The sequence below is a fragment of the Xiphophorus maculatus genome, chromosome 16 (assembly GCF_002775205.1).
Source record: "Xiphophorus maculatus strain JP 163 A chromosome 16, X_maculatus-5.0-male, whole genome shotgun sequence".
NCBI lineage: Eukaryota > Metazoa > Chordata > Actinopteri > Cyprinodontiformes > Poeciliidae > Xiphophorus > Xiphophorus maculatus.
Genome location: NC_036458.1, coordinates 20288109 through 20306533, shown reverse-complemented (window position 1 = coordinate 20306533; position 18425 = coordinate 20288109). Strand labels below are relative to the sequence as shown.

The 18425-nt window shown below is 39.8% G+C and overlaps 1 protein-coding gene across 6 annotated transcripts in view; it reads left to right on the top strand.

The window, feature by feature from the left end:
• Positions 1-10981, top strand: part of LOC102225124 (myosin-10) — a 67203-nt gene extending 56222 nt beyond the window's left edge. For all 6 annotated transcript variants that reach the window (XM_023349520.1, XM_023349519.1, XM_023349522.1 and 3 more), the window contains 18 exons: positions 62-185; positions 283-454; positions 1273-1485; positions 1566-1710; positions 1798-2004; positions 3002-3106; positions 3197-3349; positions 3503-3751; positions 4051-4263; positions 4354-4566; positions 5471-5632; positions 5704-5832; positions 5943-6031; positions 6895-7018; positions 7138-7346; positions 7428-7536; positions 7632-7804; positions 9098-10981. In XM_023349520.1, the coding sequence (XP_023205288.1) occupies positions 62-185; positions 283-454; positions 1273-1485; positions 1566-1710; positions 1798-2004; positions 3002-3106; positions 3197-3349; positions 3503-3751; positions 4051-4263; positions 4354-4566; positions 5471-5632; positions 5704-5832; positions 5943-6031; positions 6895-7018; positions 7138-7346; positions 7428-7536; positions 7632-7804; positions 9098-9251 (2943 nt within the window). In that variant the 3' untranslated portion in view covers positions 9252-10981. The remainder of the gene's footprint in view (positions 1-61; positions 186-282; positions 455-1272; positions 1486-1565; positions 1711-1797; positions 2005-3001; positions 3107-3196; positions 3350-3502; positions 3752-4050; positions 4264-4353; positions 4567-5470; positions 5633-5703; positions 5833-5942; positions 6032-6894; positions 7019-7137; positions 7347-7427; positions 7537-7631; positions 7805-9097) is intronic.
• The last annotated feature ends 7444 nt before the right edge of the window (positions 10982-18425 follow it).

The following is an 18425-nucleotide window of genomic DNA, read 5'->3' as shown; positions in this document are numbered from 1 at the left end:
TTTTTTTTAGAAATCCAAATATATTTAGACTCATTCCAAAGCTTTCTGTCTGCTTCATCAGGAGAAGAAGCTGGTTGAAGACAGAATCAATGAAATGACGTTGATGCTAGCTGAGGAGGAGGAGAAAGCCAAAAATCTGGGAAAGATGAGAAACAAGCAGGAGATGATGATGGTGGACCTGGAGGGTAAGTAGCTAAGCTGAATAATAAAGCAGAGATTAAAGAAGTAAGACTTGTAATTTCTTATTTCCTGAGCCTCTGTGCTGTTCTAATCACCATTTAGAGAGACTGAAGAAAGAGGAGAAAACCCGCCAGGAGCTGGAGAAGGCCAAGAGGAAGCTGGACGGAGAGACGTCCGACTTCAAGGACCAGATAGGCGAGCTGCAGTCCCAGATAGAGGAGCTCAAAGTTCAGCTGAGCAAGAAGGAGGAGGAACAGCAGATGATGCAAACCAGGTGGGAGACGCAGAATAAATCGCAATCTAAAGATTTGTTCAGCTGAATATACAGTACAGACCAAAGGTTTGGACACACCTTTTAATTCAATGAGTTTCCTTTATTTTCATGACTATTGACATTGTAGATTCACACTGAAGGCATCAAAACTATGAATAACACATGTGGAAATATGCACTAAACAAAAAAGTGTAGAACAACTGAAAATACCCCTTATATTCTAGTTTCTTCAAAGTAGCAACCTTTTGCTGTGATTACTGCTTTGCACACACTCTGCATTTTCTTGATGAGCTTCAAGAGGTCGTCACCTGAAATGGTTTTCACTTCTTAGGTCAACCTGCCCTGTCAGGTTAATAAGTGGGATTTATTGCCTTATAAATAGTCATGAAAATAAAGAAAACCCATTGAATTAGAAGGTGTGTCCAAACTTTTGGTCTGTACTGTATAAAACAAATTAATATAAATGTTTGTAGTCATCTAAACCTTGTTAAGGTTTATGTGTGGGCAATTAGGGCTGCAATTAATGATTTTACTTATCGATTAATCTATCAATTATTTTTGATAATCGATTAATCAGATAAAAAACTCTGCAGGTTTTTTATAACAAATAAATAACTGAATTTCTTTTATTAAATAGAATTTAAAAAAAATTTTAATAAGAACTCCAAACGCATGACATGCAATAACATATCATTCCTTTAGTGTACTCTTGATCATTTGTAGGACGGGATATACCTGCACCTAAAAATTTCTTCCAACATCAACATGTGAAAAGCTAAGAGCTAAAATAAATCATCTTCTCCGTCACTCGTCCGCAGGGGAGAAGAGGAGATCAACCAGAAGAACAACGCCCTGAAGCAGATCCGGGAGCTGCAGGCCCAGCTGTCTGAGCTGCAGGAGGACCTGGAGTCGGAGAAGCAGGCCAGGAACAAGGCGGAGAAACTCAAGAGGGATCTGAGTGAGGAGCTGGAGGCGCTGAAGACGGAGCTGGAGGACACGCTGGATACGACCGCGGCGCAGCAGGAGCTCAGGTAGCATCCTCCTCTGTTTTAATTTCCATTCTCCCTAATCGTGGCGAGGCACTCTTAAACCCAGTCTCTGCTCTGTGCAGAACCAAGCGTGAGCAGGAGGTGGCAGAGCTGAAGAAAGCCATCGAAGAGGAGACGAAAAACCACGAGGCTCAGATTCAGGAGATGAGACAGAGGCACGCGACCGCCTTGGAGGAGCTGTCCGAGCAGCTGGAGCAGGCCAAGAGGGTACTAGACTAACGCCACGCTTTTATAAACGTGCGCAGTTTAGCTTAGCATTTAACATCTCTATTTTTATTTTTATTTTTTATCCAGTTCAAAGCTAACCTGGAAAAGACCAAGCAGAGCCAAGAGAGTGCCAACAAGGAGCTGGCCAACGAGGTGAAAACCTTACAGCAAGCAAAGACCGAGTCCGAGCACAAGAGGAAGAAGCTGGAGGGTCAGCTGCAGGAGTTCATGGCCCGAGTCACCGAGGGCGAGCGGGCCAAGGGCGAGCTGGCTGAACGCACACACAAGCTGCAGGTGACTGACTCATCCAGTCCCTCAGGATGTTACCATGGTTTATTTTTGATTGTTGCAGTTTAAAATGACTGATTTGCAGGAAATTTGTCAAAAAGGTTTTATTATTATTATTATTATTTTTCCCTTAACAGGGACTTACAAGAAAGTTGAAATTGTCGTACTTTCTTGAAATAGCACCCGAGAAAAGTTATTGTACCTGATGAATTGTGTATATAAAAAAGTTACTTTTATCTAATGAAGGAAAAGGTAAGTGAGGGGTGGAGTCGGGTTTAACCCATACATGGGGTAAGTAAGGGAGACATCTTTTTTTTTTGGAAATGCTAAGTTATTAAACAATTATATTTACACTCATTGTGATTGTTTGATATTCTGAGATATATTCAGGATATCCAAACCATGCTTGCCCTGATCTAGTGATCCTAAATATGAAAAAATGTTTCATCTTTCCCTTGATTTGGTGCTCAATTTAGCAAACCGTGCAAATAAAAAAAGGTTGTCATGTTAACAAACTGGCTACAAAACGCAGCCACAGGCTCAACGACTAACAGCAGAAGTGCAGCTGATGTAGAATCTAATGAACAAAATCAACAACAGGCGTCAGGATTTGAGTTCATTCATGGACTTTTATACCAATCACTTAAAAATGCCATGAACGGGAACCGGACCGGATACCTGGAATCCGATCAGGACATTCTGAGGAACAACAAAAGACGAAATATCTAGGAATATTTAGGAATATTTACATTCATAATAGACTTGGATTTGAATCAAAAGGCTCATTCAACCTTTAAAGCAGTCAAGTACATTTACATTGATCTGTTTTTGCTGCCAATGTTCAGATCAAGTGGCGATGATGGACTTATTTTGAACCATTTTCAAATATTGTCTTGATTTTTACACAAACTGAAATAGATCTTTGTTATTTCTTCTTTTTTTTCCTTATTTATTTACATGTGAGTCAAAATGCTTAAAAAAGATCACCTGGTTCTCCACACAGACCGAACTGGACAACGTGTCGGCCTTGCTGGAAGACGCAGAGAGGAAGGGCATCAAGATGGCCAAAGATGTTTCCGGATTGGAGAGTCAGCTACAAGACACACAGGTAAGACTCAGGATTTCAGCATTATGTGTTATTTTTTTCTTGAGTCCTTCTTGTTTTAACTGACTAAAGTCTCATGTACGTTAAACACAGGAGCTTCTCCAGGAGGAAACCCGCCAGAAGCTGAACCTGAGCAGCCGCATCCGGCAGCTGGAGGAGGAGAAAGCCGCTCTGCAGGAGCAGCAGGAGGAGGACGAGGAGGCCCGCAAGAACCTGGAGAAGCAGCTGCTGAGCGTCCAGGCTCAGGTAGGGTGCGAGATTTCTGCGACATGTTGATGGATTTTCTTCTGACTCTGATTGTGTGTGTGTGTGTGTGTGTGTGTGTGTGTGTGTGTGTGTGTGTGTGTGTGTGTGTGTGTGTGTGTGTGTGTGTGCGTGTGTGTGTGTGTGTGTTTGCAGCTGTCGGAGAGCAAAAAGAAGCTGGATGACAACGTTGGAACAATAGAAAACCTGGAGGAGGCGAAAAAGAAGCTCCAGAAGGACCTGGAGCTTTCCAGCCAGCGTCTGGAGGAGAAGACCATTGCTTTTGAGAAGTTGGAGAAGACGAAGACTCGGCTTCAGCAGGAACTGGATGACCTCACCGTGGACTTGGATCACCAGAGGCAGATCGTCTCCAACCTGGAGAAGAAGCAGAAGAAGTTTGACCAGGTTGGAAGATGTTGTGTTATGAACTTCTGTGGGGTTTCATACAGTGCCTTAAAAAAGTATTCATACCCCTTGAACTTTCTTACTTTTTCCTAAACCGTAAACTATTTACCGTAAACCGTAAAATATTTACACACAGCAAATGATGTTCAGGGTTAAAACTGACATGTTAGGCGCTGAACACATCTTTGCACAAACTTTCTTCTGGAAAATGAGCTTGAGAATCATATTTAAAATTCCACAAATCGTAAACTCAGAGTACAGTTTGCCCCGGCAATTACAATCCCCGATCTGATCCGCAGATGCTGGCCGAGGAGAAGAGCATCTCGGCCCGCTACGCCGAGGAGCGGGACCGCGCCGAAGCCGAGGCCAGAGAAAAGGAGACCAAAGCTCTGTCCATGACCAGAGCTCTGGACGAGGCGCTGGAGGCCAAAGAGGAGCTGGAGCGGATCAACAAGCAGCTCCGAGCCGAAATGGAGGACCTGATGAGCTCAAAGGACGACGTCGGCAAGAACGTGAGCAAAGATTTTGGAGCAAATTATGTTGCTGTTTTACTTTTTTATTTTTTTTATTCAAATGGTTTTTTGGGGGGGTTTTCTTTGCAGGTCCACGAGCTGGAGAAGTCCAAGCGCACGCTGGAGCAGCAGCTGGAGGAGATGAAGACTCAGCTGGAGGAGCTGGAGGACGAGCTGCAGGCCACGGAGGACGCCAAGCTGCGTCTGGAGGTCAACATGCAGGCCATGAAGGCCCAGTACGAGAGAGACCTGCAGGGCCGCGACGACCAGAACGACGAGAAGAAGAGAGCTCTGGTCAAGCAGGTGACAAACAAAACACACATTCATTCTGATCAAGGGGGGGGGGAAATCCTCTTATTAACCAGGAATCCAGCTCATATCTTTACTTTGTCTCTTTCTTTTTTTATTATTTTATTTTTACTTCCTTTTAAGCAACACTCATACATTGACGAAAGTACAGCAACTACTTTAAGCCGGTGTCTGTGTAGTTTTCTATAAATTAAAATCCATATTTATGGGGATCTTTTTGTCATCCAGGGTCAAAATACTCAATAGTGTTTTACAAAATGTTGAGTTCACCTTTCAGCTCAGACATCTGTGACATTGTAGATAAAGAAAAAGAAGAGGAGTAGAAAAGTCTGCCCAAAAAATCTGAAATTTTGAGATTAATCTCAATAGAAATAAGAAATAATAAAAGTCCAAAAAACATTATTTTTGAAAAAAAAAAAAAAAAAAAACTAAAAACTTTTGAACATTTCCCATTTTTTTTCAAGCAATTTTTTTCTTTTCAAATTTAAAAATTCATGGGTTTTTTTTCCAGGAAAATTTCTGAGATTAATCTCAAAATTTCTGACTTTTTTCTGGCAAAGTTTCAACTTTTCAAACTCAGAAATTTGCTTGTTTTTTCTGGAAAATTTCTGAGTTTTTTTGGCAGATTTTTTTCTATCTACATTAGTCCTCATACACTGCTGTAGACGTCAGAGAAACAAGAAATTAAAAACAAAACATGACTGCTTCTCAGTTTCATGTCTCAGAAAACAATAGAACTGGTGGTTAAAAAAACCAAAAAAAAAGAATAAATAAAAGAATTATTTCTTCACTCCTTTACCACATGTAGCCAATATTTAAACAAAACCATATCCACTTGAAGTAAAAATCCACAAACTCCTTAATCTCTTCCTGATGACTTTAATGGCGTTGGCTGCAGGTGCGAGAAATGGAAGCTGAGTTGGAGGATGAGAGGAAGCAGAGAGCTCTGGCTGCAGCAGCGAAGAAGAAGCTGGAGATGGACCTGAAGGACATCGAGGGACACATAGAGGGCGCCAACAAGGCCCGGGACGAAGCCATTAAGCAGCTGCGCAAGTTACAGGTGACAATTTCACCCACATTCGATCAAACGGCGAGGGACACGTCTTCTTCATGACATTTTGTCTCCTTCAGACTCAAATGAAGGACTACCAGAGGGAGCTGGAGGACACCCGGGCTTCCAGAGACGACATCTTCGCCCTGTCCAAGGAGACGGAGAAGAAACTGAAAAGCCTAGAGGCCGAGATCGTTCAGCTGCATGAGGTCAGGAGTTCTCTATGTCGTCTGCTTGGTGAAATGTTGTTCAGTTTGTCCTTCTTTTGTGTTACGGCGACAGAAGCAAAGTGCTGCAGAATCTCTGCTCTCGTTTTCAGGACCTGGCTGCCTCTGAGAGGGGGCGGCGTCACGCCGAGCAAGAACGAGACGAGCTGCAGGACGAAATCTCCAACAGCACCTCTGGAAAGTAAGAGAACGCCTGGCAAAATAAAATTCAACAAAATGTTTTCAGTAACGACAATTATCCAAACGATAATCCAAACGAATGTCACTGCTGGGAGGTGAAATCAACACTCGCCACTGCAACTAGTTTCTAGTTGAAACCAGACCAAAATAAAAGAAAACTAAATCAAAAGTAACTTTTCAGCAAGATATATATGCTTGCTTGAAGTCAATAATTGTTGAATTCATCAGTACTAGTTCCACTGGCAGATTTTCTCACTGATAAAAAGACATTTTCCTTGTTTTAAGTGAAAAAAATTTGCCAGAGAAAGTTATATTTTTAAAAATCTCAATATTTATTTGTCTTTTTAAAATATTTGTTTAGTTGCCTCTTTTATTTTTAATATATACATATATATTGAGTTACATAAAATAAAATCAGAAGACAGAAAGTTGCTCCTTTATTTTATTTTGTATTATTTTCATTTAGTTTTTATTTCCTATATATGCATGTCTGGTCTTTCTTGATAAAGCTGATAAGATAGCAGACAAATAAATACTTAAAAATAAAAACATTTTATTAAAAAAAGGAATAAACTCATTTATTTCTATCTATTTCTAATATTGTACAAAAATCGCCTAAACGAAACATTTGTAGAAAATGCCATTTTTAAAATCCGATTAAGCGATTCATCAGCCAGATCAGCTGTTAGCTGCTATCGCTAACTACTGTAATCGTTGGTTGCAGCCCTACATTTTTTTTTATGGTCAATCATAGAAATGTTTCAGCTCAAATTGACTGACTTCCTAGGAAGGACATGGTGATTTTTGGTTAGAAATGCACTGAAAATCAGAGGCTTCGTAAATGTGTAACTCTCCGTGCGTCAGAGCCGCCCTGATGGATGAGAAGAGGAGGCTGGAGGCCCGGATCGCCCAGCTGGAGGAGGAGCTGGAGGAGGAGCAGGGCAACATGGAGCTGCTCAACGACCGCTTCAGGAAAACAAACATGCAGGTACTCCTTACATTACATTAAACATGTAAGAACATTTCATTTTCCCAGCATGCCCTGCTTCTTACCTCCTTTTAAAAAAAATTTTCTCGCTCTGTGTCCTCGTCCTCTTTTCCGTTCAGGTGGACACTCTGACCACGGAGCTGAGCGCAGAGCGCAGCGCGGCGCAGAAGAGTGAAAACGCCCGGCAGCAGTTGGAACGTCAGAACAAGGACCTGCGTGCCAAACTGAGCGAGCTGGAGGGTTCGGTGAAAAACAGGTTCAAGGCCTCCATCACCGCTCTGGAGGCCAAGATAGCACAGCTGGAGGAGCAGCTGGAGCAGGAAGCCAGGTGGGCGACCGTTGTAGCTCCTCCTTTCCTTTCACTGACAACTGATCTGTCCGGCTAAGATAAGGCTGTGCTTCACTGAAGGGAGCGGGGGGCGGCCAACAAGATCGTCAGAAGGACGGAGAAGAAGCTGAAAGAAGTCTGCATGCAGGTGGAGGACGAACGTCGCCATGGTGATCAATTTAAAGAGCAAGTATGTCTGCCTCTGATGACGCCGCCGATGCGATTCATCGCGGTTTCTGGCCGTCGCTGTCTCACTCGTTTGTTCTTCCACTTCCCTGAGTGAAGCTGGAGAAGGCCAACTCCCGCATGAAGCAGCTGAAGCGGCAGCTGGAGGAGGCGGAGGAGGAGGCCACCCGGGCCAACGCCTCGCGCAGGAAGCTGCAGAGGGAGCTGGACGACGCCACAGAGGCCAGCGAGGGCCTCAGCCGCGAGGTTCACACCCTCAAGAACCGACTCAGGTGCAGAATCTGTTTGTATCTGCATAGCTTTATGTTTAGAGCTGCTTCTGCCTGCATTGGTGCAAAATGTGCAGGCAGGGAAACTTTTTTTTACAGAGAAACCTTAGATTTTATCCTGGCAGATCCACGGTTTGGAGTCTAAAATGGAGTTATGGAATTGAAAAACAGTCACTTGATACTCCCAGGGGCCCTACGCAGTATAAAAAGGTCTGGACAAGTACAGGGATCAAAACTGGTTCATTTTTATCCGCTTTCATCGGTATTTAGCAGGTCAAATACTGAAAAATCTGAATCATCAATTACAATTTTTTTTTCCCTATTCATCAAATGCATCTAAAATAACAGCTCCCTCTGTTATCTGCTTACTAATTTATTAACCAACATCCTGTTTGATGCTATTTGAGTTTAATGAAAATCAGAGTTAAGCCTTGATGCATTAATGCAGAAAAAGTCCTGTAATCCCTCAAAACCTCTAACTCTGTCAGACTGTCTGGAACCATTTTTCTCTTTATATTTTGTACCCATTAGATTACAAATAAAGCTCCTTATAATGGAGCTAAATGTAGGACAGAGGTTCCCGTTGCTAAAATAAAAGCTGTGATTTTCAAGAGTAAAACTACAACTGACGATTCTGTCACAGAGATTACACTTTAGAGCTCATGTAAAGTCTCTAAAAAACTCTGTGGACTGTGGTGTTCCTCAGGTAGACTTCCTGTTTCCTCACGTTTGATGTCAGAGAAGAAGAAAGCAAAGAGGGATCATAAGGCGGTGTTCCACAGACGTTACTTGTGAGGGTTTTTGGGGGGTTTTTCTATGCGAAACAGAATTACGTTCCTGTTGGTGTTAGAGGAAGTTTGAAACAGATATTCAACATTTACAGAGACGAGTCCCAAAGGTGCACCAACCACAAACACAGAAAACAGAAGCAGCAGCAATACGTCAATGATTCAGCTAAAGTAATATGTCACCTGAAAAAGTTGCTCCTTCTTTCTCTGTACACCAATTGATTGATCTAAAATCTAATACAGTTTAGATTAATAGAAAATATGACATACAGACAAATTTAAACTCAAATGAGAGAGTTGGGATGCTGAAAAACACGGTTTGGAGGTCTTAGTTGACTCTGACCCTCCACAAAGTAGTTCAGGGTAAATCATCCGTACCATGGCCGGTTTCTGGCGTAATTTTCTCCCATAATAAAAACAGCGAAAAAGAAGAAGTAGGGTAATATATTAACCTTTTTTTTTTATCCTTCTGACTCCCTGTGTTCACCTCCTCCTCCTCATCCCACAGACGCGGCGGCCCCATCACCTTCTCCACCAGCCGCTCTGGCCGACGCGCGCTGCAGGTGGAGGGAACCTCCCTGGACCTCCTGTCAGACGACGAGCTGGAAAACAAGATCACCGACAACAACGCCAACGAGACCCCGACCCCCCAGCAGGAGTAGATGCATACACATCACTAAACCGGCAACAATCACTCAGACTTCAACTGCTCCAACAGGGAACCCTCCGATTCCTTCATCTCTTCTGTTTTACTGACTTTTTTTCTTTTAAAAAAAATATTTGCCTAATTATTTCCCATGTAATTTTAGTCAGAAGCCCTTATCAGATTAACCTTTAGAAGACACCAGCAGTTGGACCTCCAACAGTCCTCCTTTAGCAAGGCATTGCCTGTGTTTAGTTACAGAGCTGTAGGCAGAAGTTTAGAAATAGGAAAACCCAACTTTTGTTCATGGAGTTGGTGATAAATATTATCTGCTGGTCCAGCGGTTAGCTGTTCAATAATTGTGCCACCAGCACTGGAAAATGATCAAATCAGAAAGGAGCCGTTTGTGTTCCAGCGTCTGTGCAAAGGTATTCGGGAAACAATTTTTCCACATTCTGTCAAATTAAAACGGCAAACTTCTGTGTATTTTGTTGGGATTTTATGTGATAGCAACACAAAGAGATAATCTGATTTATCGCTCCTGGCTCAGAGGTTTGTAGATTTACAGCTTCGGGTCTTTTAGGTTTGTCTCTACCAGCTCTGAGTTTTTGCCTGTTCTTTAAGCTTTGAGAATGTCTGGATTTACTCAATCTAAAGTTTGGACTGGAACAGTTTAACATGCTTTGATCTGAAACCTGCGGCTCCAGAGAAACATGTGGCTCTCGCAAAACCAAAACGGAAATGTTTTTGATTATGGATTCATCAAGAAATGGAGAGTTTTTTCCATATTTTCATATGCAAAATCTGCTTTTAGTACCTGCAACAGGGTTTCAAAAGCAACTAGCTTCAAACTATGCTACATACATTTTCCATATTTATAGAAAAGGCTCACCTCATTCTACAATTATTATTACTTTTATTTACTTTAATCCTAAACTCTGAAAATCGAAATAAATTTTTGTTTTATTTTATTAGCATTCATAGTAAAACAGTTTATGTGGTAAAACATTCTGGGTTATCAAACTAAAAGGGGCTGTAAAATTTAAACTTTTATTTCTAAATTGGAAAAACAAGGGACACTTTTTCTTCCAGCTCACCGATATTTTTTAATCCACCATATAAAATCCCAATAAAATGAATTTTGTGGTTTGAAGGTGAGAAAATGTGATGCAAACCTTTGTGAGACGTAAACAAACACCATCATGAGTTTTTTTCTTTGTCACTGCTTGAGTCTTGTGGATTAGTTTAATTCTCAGCTGAGTTGTGATTGAGTCGTGCTTCGTCTGCTCGCTTCTACATGGATATTGAACTGTGACTGTGTGCTGCCTCAGTGCTTCAGCTGACATCCTGTTCAGCGTCAGCGCTAAAAACAGCAACTACGCCCATGTTATCTTTCTTCTTCTTCTGTGCCTTTTTCATACTCCTGAAGCTGCACATCCATTTGTATCACATATATAGTTCATGTATTGAACCATGTATAATGTCATGCAGGTATTTTCTTAAAAAATATCATAAATTTGCATATTTAATGAAATATTAGTTGCAACCCAGTGAATGTCTTCCTTCGGTGTTGCATGTTATTGATGATTCGTCAGCAGTGTGGGAATCTCTGTAGGTGGGTGCTATGACTTTCCTTATTGACAGCTTTTGTACTTTTTGAGTTCTTGAGAAATGAAGACAATGCAATAGATATCAGCTCTATTCATATCTCTGCTATTGTTTACAATACAGACGACATTCATATTCCGAGCTGCTCAGTGTAACACATTGATCCGCTGGTGGGAGAGAACCAACGCATCCACAGAAAGAATATGCGAACTCAGGCCGGGACTTGATATTTATCTATGTATGTGATTTTTTATTTATTTTTTTGGTCCTTTAGTTGTGCCATCCTAAAATTTTCTCTGGCCATCCCAATGAGAATGTTCTTGGGATGCCACTGAATTCGAACGCGGTATCTTCTTGCTGCAAGGCAACATGGCTACCAACTGTCCCACCATTCAATACAGAAAAAAATATGTGAACATATCCCATCTGAACTAGAGTTTAGATCACCATATTTAATGAGTAAATATTAGTTGTCTGAGCTCAAGTGGACCCTCTCTGTGTTTGGCTGGTAGCAGGACGAACCAGGAAGTAAAAATAAGTTAAAGAGAGCACACTTGACAAACACAAAGCCTTATTTAAAATTTAAAGCCAGATCATGTTGGTGGTTAAATGAGACATCCTGACAAAGTCTAGAAAAACTAAACAGCTAAATTTGTGACAGTGTTGCTATGCCAACATGCTTTTGATCCAAAAAGTTCATCTGTTTTTTTTTTTTTACTTTGTTTGCATTATTTAGACTGAGAGTTGAGATGTTAAGAAAGAGAGGATTTAAAAATCGCATTTCCATTGAAGAGGTTGATCACTTCTGGATCACTCAGAATCGAGAAATGCTTATTCACAAATATTGGTATTGTGGAAAAATGTGCTCAATCGTGGTTATTTAAAAACCTCTTATTAGTTTACGTTGACTTATTAATCATGTTGCACCTCTAATTTTTCTTAGATTTAGGGGTGCAATAAGTTTGCTGTCATTGCCAGCTTATCTTAGCCATCTAAGGTAATGTTTGACATCTTATTTTAAAAAAGTAATTTTGACATTTTTAACTCAAAATGCTTTCTGGTCTCTGGTTATTATCTTCATCACTGAATTAAATTCACAATCAGTTTTCTATAACACTCTTCAAGGATTTGCATTTAAGCAACTGGTGGCATTATTGTTTTTAAAGTGTTTTCAAAAGTTATAAATAGATACATGGACTTATTTTTATATTTTTAGTGCAGAGTGCAGCTCACACGCTGCACTAGAACCATTCAAAAAGTGAAGGTTTAACGTAAACGTTGCAGGGCTCAGTGGTGGTTGTAGAGTTCCTGATTTCTGGACAAACAGCTTGAAATGACGGGACACAGAGGGACACATCTCTCATCTCATCCTTCCTGTGGCAGACGGCTACAATCTTCATCCAAAGAACAACAACAGAAAAAGCCTCCATGGAGTTAGTGGACATTCTTCAACATATAGTTCACTCTTAGAGGTAGAGGAGCAACTCTTCATGAGATACATGCATGTCACAGTGAACTTCATCCTCTAAACATATGTCAGCTTTTCATCACCAGACGTTGCGGATACTCCTCAAAAATATCAGTAAGTAATTCAAATATACATATATGCAAATGTCATGTCACAATTATGGGGAAACATTATGTTTGTGTCACCTTGGTACCAACAACTTCCATAAGTCGTTTATAAAAACTGATAATTTCACGTTACTGGAGGTATGTTGGCCCACTCCACATTGCAGAACAGTTTTAATTCAACCTGTTGAAGGTGGTTCCTCACTGTTTTGAATGGAGTCTATTGTATGGCTAGGCCCCCTTAAATGTTGCTGTATTTACCCATTTGCCCTTGACTTTCAGTGCACAAACTGATGGCCGGACATTTTCCCTCAGCATTTTCTGCAAGACAGAAAAATTCTTGGTTGGTTACATCAATTTTGGCAAATCTTCCGTCCCCTAATGCCAAAAAACAGTTCACGACATGAAAACTGGCCTTAATTGAGCCGAGTGAGCCTTGCCGTGCTGTAGCTCTCATCCTGGGAGCTCCTGGATGGCTCGCCAATATTGTAAATTTAATAAACAACCCACTCCTGAGAAGTCAGTGTTCCATGTTTTCTCCACTGAGATGCGTTGTGTTGCTTTTTGACATATTTCTGCCTACTTCATGTTATCAGACTGGTTCTGTTTAATCAATTTCTTAGGGCTGACAGTAATCAGCCCTGCGTGTGGTTAGTGAAACAGAAATTAACTTTCCAAGAAACTTTGATTAATCACAATTACAAATGTATAGCTGTTTTTTCTTTTATAAGTCATTATTTGAAATAATGTGAAAAGGTGTGACTGTAATACCCAATCTTGTCCAAAAGATGGCGCCGTTTTTTTTTTATTAGGAGCAGCCGAAATCTTCTGAGTCATTATAAAATGACCTCAAACTATCAACAATCGAGCAACAGAACTTCCTTTTTAAAGCAAACCTGTAAATGCATCATCAAAGATCAGAGTCTGATTGCATTTATTTTCTGCATACAACACTCGCTCTATGAACTTGATTAAAATGTTAATTTTCTGAAAAACAATTTCAACAATAGTTTTTGTTTCAGTCTGCTGCAGTCAGAGGTTGAGGAAAAAATCTGAAACTGAACTTTTTTAAATCTCCAAGGTGGGTTTTATTTGAAGTTCACATTATGGAACTTTTTATGGACAAATATTATTGAGACTGCGTTCCCATCCTCCTCCTCAGCTGCTTTCATCATTTAAGTTGAATTTGTGTTTATTTAGTTGTGTCTTTATAATTGGTATTAGTAGTGTTTAGATTGTTATGTTTGTTGTTTACATTTTCTCTACACTTTCAGCTCCCTATTCCCTTTCCCTCAAAAGGAACTGACTTATGCCAGGCTACAAGTTTTAAATAAAATAACAAATCTTTCCTGCCTGGTTTAGTAAAGCTTAAAATAATAAAATTGATAAAAAAAATATATGTCAAGCAAAACCTTACTCAGGGGAAATTGACCTTCTGCTCATTTCCATCAAGTTCTCAATACTAAACTACATGTTTGGTCCAGACAGATCGGCACTGCACCAAATGAGTTGAATTTGTTTTTGTTACATCCCTATTAAAGTCTATTTTGTGTGTTATATCCTCCTGAGACCCAGAGAAAAAAAGGTTTTTGAAATTTTTTTTTTTACACTACATGACTCTTTGGAGTGAAGAAACATATCTACAATTGAAAAAATTTCAAAACATGTTTTTATTTATTTTTTAGAGTATGTCCTTTGGAGAGGACATCGGGACTCTCTTGTGGCAAATATGAACACATTTCGAGGCCCAGGATGTCCTCTCTAAGGACCAACAGGATTTAACACAGTGGCATGTATGGTTTCAGAGTTATGAACAAAAAACCTATGTCCTCCACAGAGGACAAAAATGTATTGCTGGGTCTAAATATTTTTTCATATTGCAGAAATCAAAAGAAATTCATGCTTGAAAAAGACAGTATTACATCCAACTTCAATAAAGTTAGAAACATTCAGGATAGTAGAGATGTTGTGACAAGTAAAGAGTTCAAATACAGAGCAGTGGGAACACTTTTAATTTTAAATCTTTTTAGAACTAGTTTATATAATTATTGTTTTTTTTTAAACTGAAGACAATAAAGCTACTATAAATAACGTCTGAATTATTTTTGGTTCATGAAATGGAGCTGTTGCTTAACACAAGACAGACTGGTTTTGCGTTTTCTGATCAGGCTTTGTTGTTTTCTGCACTTCGGTGCCAAAGCCCCGCAGGTTTAAGGAGGATGATGTTTCGTCTGCGTTTTCAGATTGTTGCGATGAGTATTTTTATGATAAACCAGTTTCGCCCTCTTAGTGTTTCTGGTGTGAACCCAGGAAAGCCCCAGTAAATCCAACATGCTGTTTGAGGTTAGTGAGAGTTTTTCCACAAAGCAACCCCCCCCCCCCCCCCCCCCCCTACAAGTAGGCCTGTCGCCATAAACAATAAATTAATTAATCGTATGATAAATTAAAAGTATCGACCTCATTTTAATTATCGGCATTATCGTCTCTTCCAGCCTTTTTCTCTTTCTGTTGATGACACTGAATGAAAAAAGGCTCAACTCCAGTGCTCTCCACTGACTCCTCCCTTCCTCATTTCCTTAGTGTAAAGCCCAGCGCACACGACACGATCTTAGAGCTGTCAGCTGATTGTCGGCTCATTTTCAAACCCTGACAGACCACACATTAGCCGACAGAAATCCTAGGTATAACGGTTCGATCGGTTCGATCCTGCCATGTGGTGTCCAACAATGGACACAAAATAATGGCTACAAGTTCAGTCAACTAATTTTAAAACAAGACAGTAATCAATGCTTTACTACAATCTACCTGCAAAGCATGTGGCTAATGTCAGTCCTGACTGAATGAAAATCATTATAACCTATTTATGTCACGTTAAGGAAGAACAGCTGAAAAGTTACCGGGTTTATCAACCTTGGTAGCAATTTCGCTCCAACTTCTCCCCTTGTCATTTCTATATTATTTGCACGAAATGTTGAATAAACATTAATGTTGTTTCCACATATGGTCTCCAATGTCAGCTGGACTTGGGGTTGCACCGTGTGAGCTGTTTGGGATTCCCCTCTAATTTCCCCTCAGAAAGCGCGGAGGAGAATCCACGCTTTCTGATTGGCTACCTGTCACATTCAACAGGCTGAGTTAAGCTCCCAGTCGGGGAAAGCCCCTGATTTAGATCGGAGCGCAACGATGATCTACCGTAACACACCACACACTACAGGATGATCGGTTAGGAAATCGCAAGCCACAATCTTGTCATAAGGGGAAAATCGGGGCAACCCCCCTCCCCAAAAAACCATGTAGTGTGAAGGATGAGATGAGACGAGATGTGTCCCTCTGTGTTCCGTGATTTCAAGCTGTTTTGTCGAATGTGCCCGTTTTCTCTATTTAAATCTAATTATTACTATAGGGCGACACAATATACAGACTTAATAATCTGCACTCTTTTGGTTGAATGCAGTATTTATTTCCACTTTGGCTTTCCCTTACAAAAATCACATGAAATTCACATGTGACCACATGTGGCTCCCATGTTCCACTTGTGGTTCCCATTTTCCACATGTGATAAAGTAGTTGATCCATGGTTTCTTCAACATGTTGTCACATATTTCTCACATGTGCCTTAGTTTATGTGCCTCTGGCTTAACTTAAATAAATGTTAAGTTATGCCAGAGGCATAAACTTCAACTTTAAGACAAAGCAACACTTATATTTATGTGTTAATAGAAATATTTGATAATAATGTAAAGTATATAGTTAACTAAAAAATGGTGTTGCTTTAGAAAATAAAATAATACAAAATAAAGGGTTTAAGTCTGAGCTATATACATATACCATATATATTTCGTGTTATTTCGAAGATCTCGCGAGATGTTTTCAAGCCCAACCCCCCACTCTAGAAGATTCTTCATTTCGCGCCGTTGGACAGTTAAGGACATACATAAAAAAATAAAAAAAAGTAGTTGAGCTCTTTCTTTCTCTTTTTTTAAATGGATAAAGTGGACTTGAAGAGTTAGCTTTTTTTTTCCCGAACAAAAGGTAAGAAATGTTTTACTTGATCTGAATTTACACAGAAATAAAAATCTGGAAAGTAATGCGTACTGATAGTGATTTACCGATGAACTTTTCCTTAGTACTAAAGTCATGCTAAGCTAGCTAAACGTTAACTGAATGCTGGCCGATTTTACAGTTTGAAGGCATTATCTTGAGTCCTACAGCTCCCAAAACAAATTAGTGTGGATTTGATGGTTCGATGCTTCACTACTTAAACTTTACCTCGGCTATTTTTTTTAATGGAGGGCACAACAGACGGCAGCTGTTTTTTCAGTCAAAATTAAAGTTGAGGACCGTTATAATAAACGGGCATTCCTCCACTCGACCTCCATGTCTGGAGCGCATGCAGATGTGTGAGCTCGCTATGAATGATGACATTCAGTTGTTTCTGGTTCTCAACAGTTTCAAACAGAAGTAAATAAATTGTTGTTTTGTATATATATATATATATATATATATATATATATATATATATATATATATATATATATATATATATATATATATATATATATATATATATATGACAAGAACATATGTCAGTCAAAAAACATAGAAATTGTTATTCCATATAAATATTACATAAATAAACCATCTACGCAGTAGTGAGAATCAGAAAAATAAGTCTTTCCAATAACCCTGAGAAACAGCACAGCCTGCAGGGGGCGTAATATTATGTCTACAGAGGTGTTAGAAGGGGCTGTGGAGAAGGTTAAAATGTAGGGAGATTGTGTTCTACGATTGAGCCGAAGGGGGGAAAAATGCTCTTCCTGTTAAAAAACCAACACAGCCAAACACATGTTTTCAATTTTTCTTAGGCAAGGGGACAATTAGCAAGCTCCAAAACCAATTTAAACCAGGAAAACCCAGAAACCATGACACTGTGGTTTACGGGGGAGCTGAGGAGGAGTACAGTGAGCTACTGGAATGAGATCAAATGTAAACCATATGGGATAATTCACAAACTACTGAAAATTTCTGACTATTTTTTTTGTATATGTTTTTCTTTTTCTTGCAATTCGCCATAAAAGCATCCAAGTAGCTGCTGGCTTCTATAGGGAATCAGTGGTGATGTTTTGTCTCGCAGAAGGACAACTGATAAATCTGCCTTGCTTTGGCCGAGTCGGAGTCTCGGAGGTGATATTCTATTCACGGAAAACACATTTTAAATGGGTCAACATCACAGAGGAGCTGCCGCTCCACTGGAATTAGATCATGGGGACAAACCCATGTTATAAACAGAAGAAACTTTAACCGTGAACATTTCAATCCTGTCTTGCTCAGATTCAGACCTGTCTTAGAATGATAGAAATTATGCTAAACACATAAAAACACATTGTTTTTATTGAATATACATGTGATTTGTGGTGACAAGTTTAAAGCTTATGAATACTTTTCCAAGGCCATGCATTCAGCATTACACTGAAAAAGATTTGTGATTTTCCAGAGTCATGTACAACAATTTTAAAAATCCTGTCTGCTGTCAGAAAATTGCCCTATTTTGTTAACTGGAAATATTTGAATGATAATAAGGAGAAGGAACAATCCACAGTTTTCTCTTTCATTTTGTGACAAAGTCATGTAATTTTTGTTTGTGCTCTATGCTAAACAAGCCAGCAGAAGTGAGTAAAAGACAAACAGACTCAGTGGTTATAGGAGAGGTCACTCTGTAGTGACGGTTACACATCAGCTAAAGGAAAGTAGCAATATATATAGACACGTTACATGTTATTGTTTATATCCGCTGGAGGGCAAAATTCTTCTTCTACCGACAATTCTGTTACAAAATGAAACCTGGAGATAAAAGGTATTTTTAATTCAGTGCCGTGCGAAACGGCAAACGGAAAATAACACAGAAAAACTGTGTAAAAACAACTCAGTCACTCGTATTCTTCTTTTTGGGGCATATCCATCTATTATTTAATGTGCACAAAATCTTTTTGTACTGTGGGAGGAAGCCGGAGTA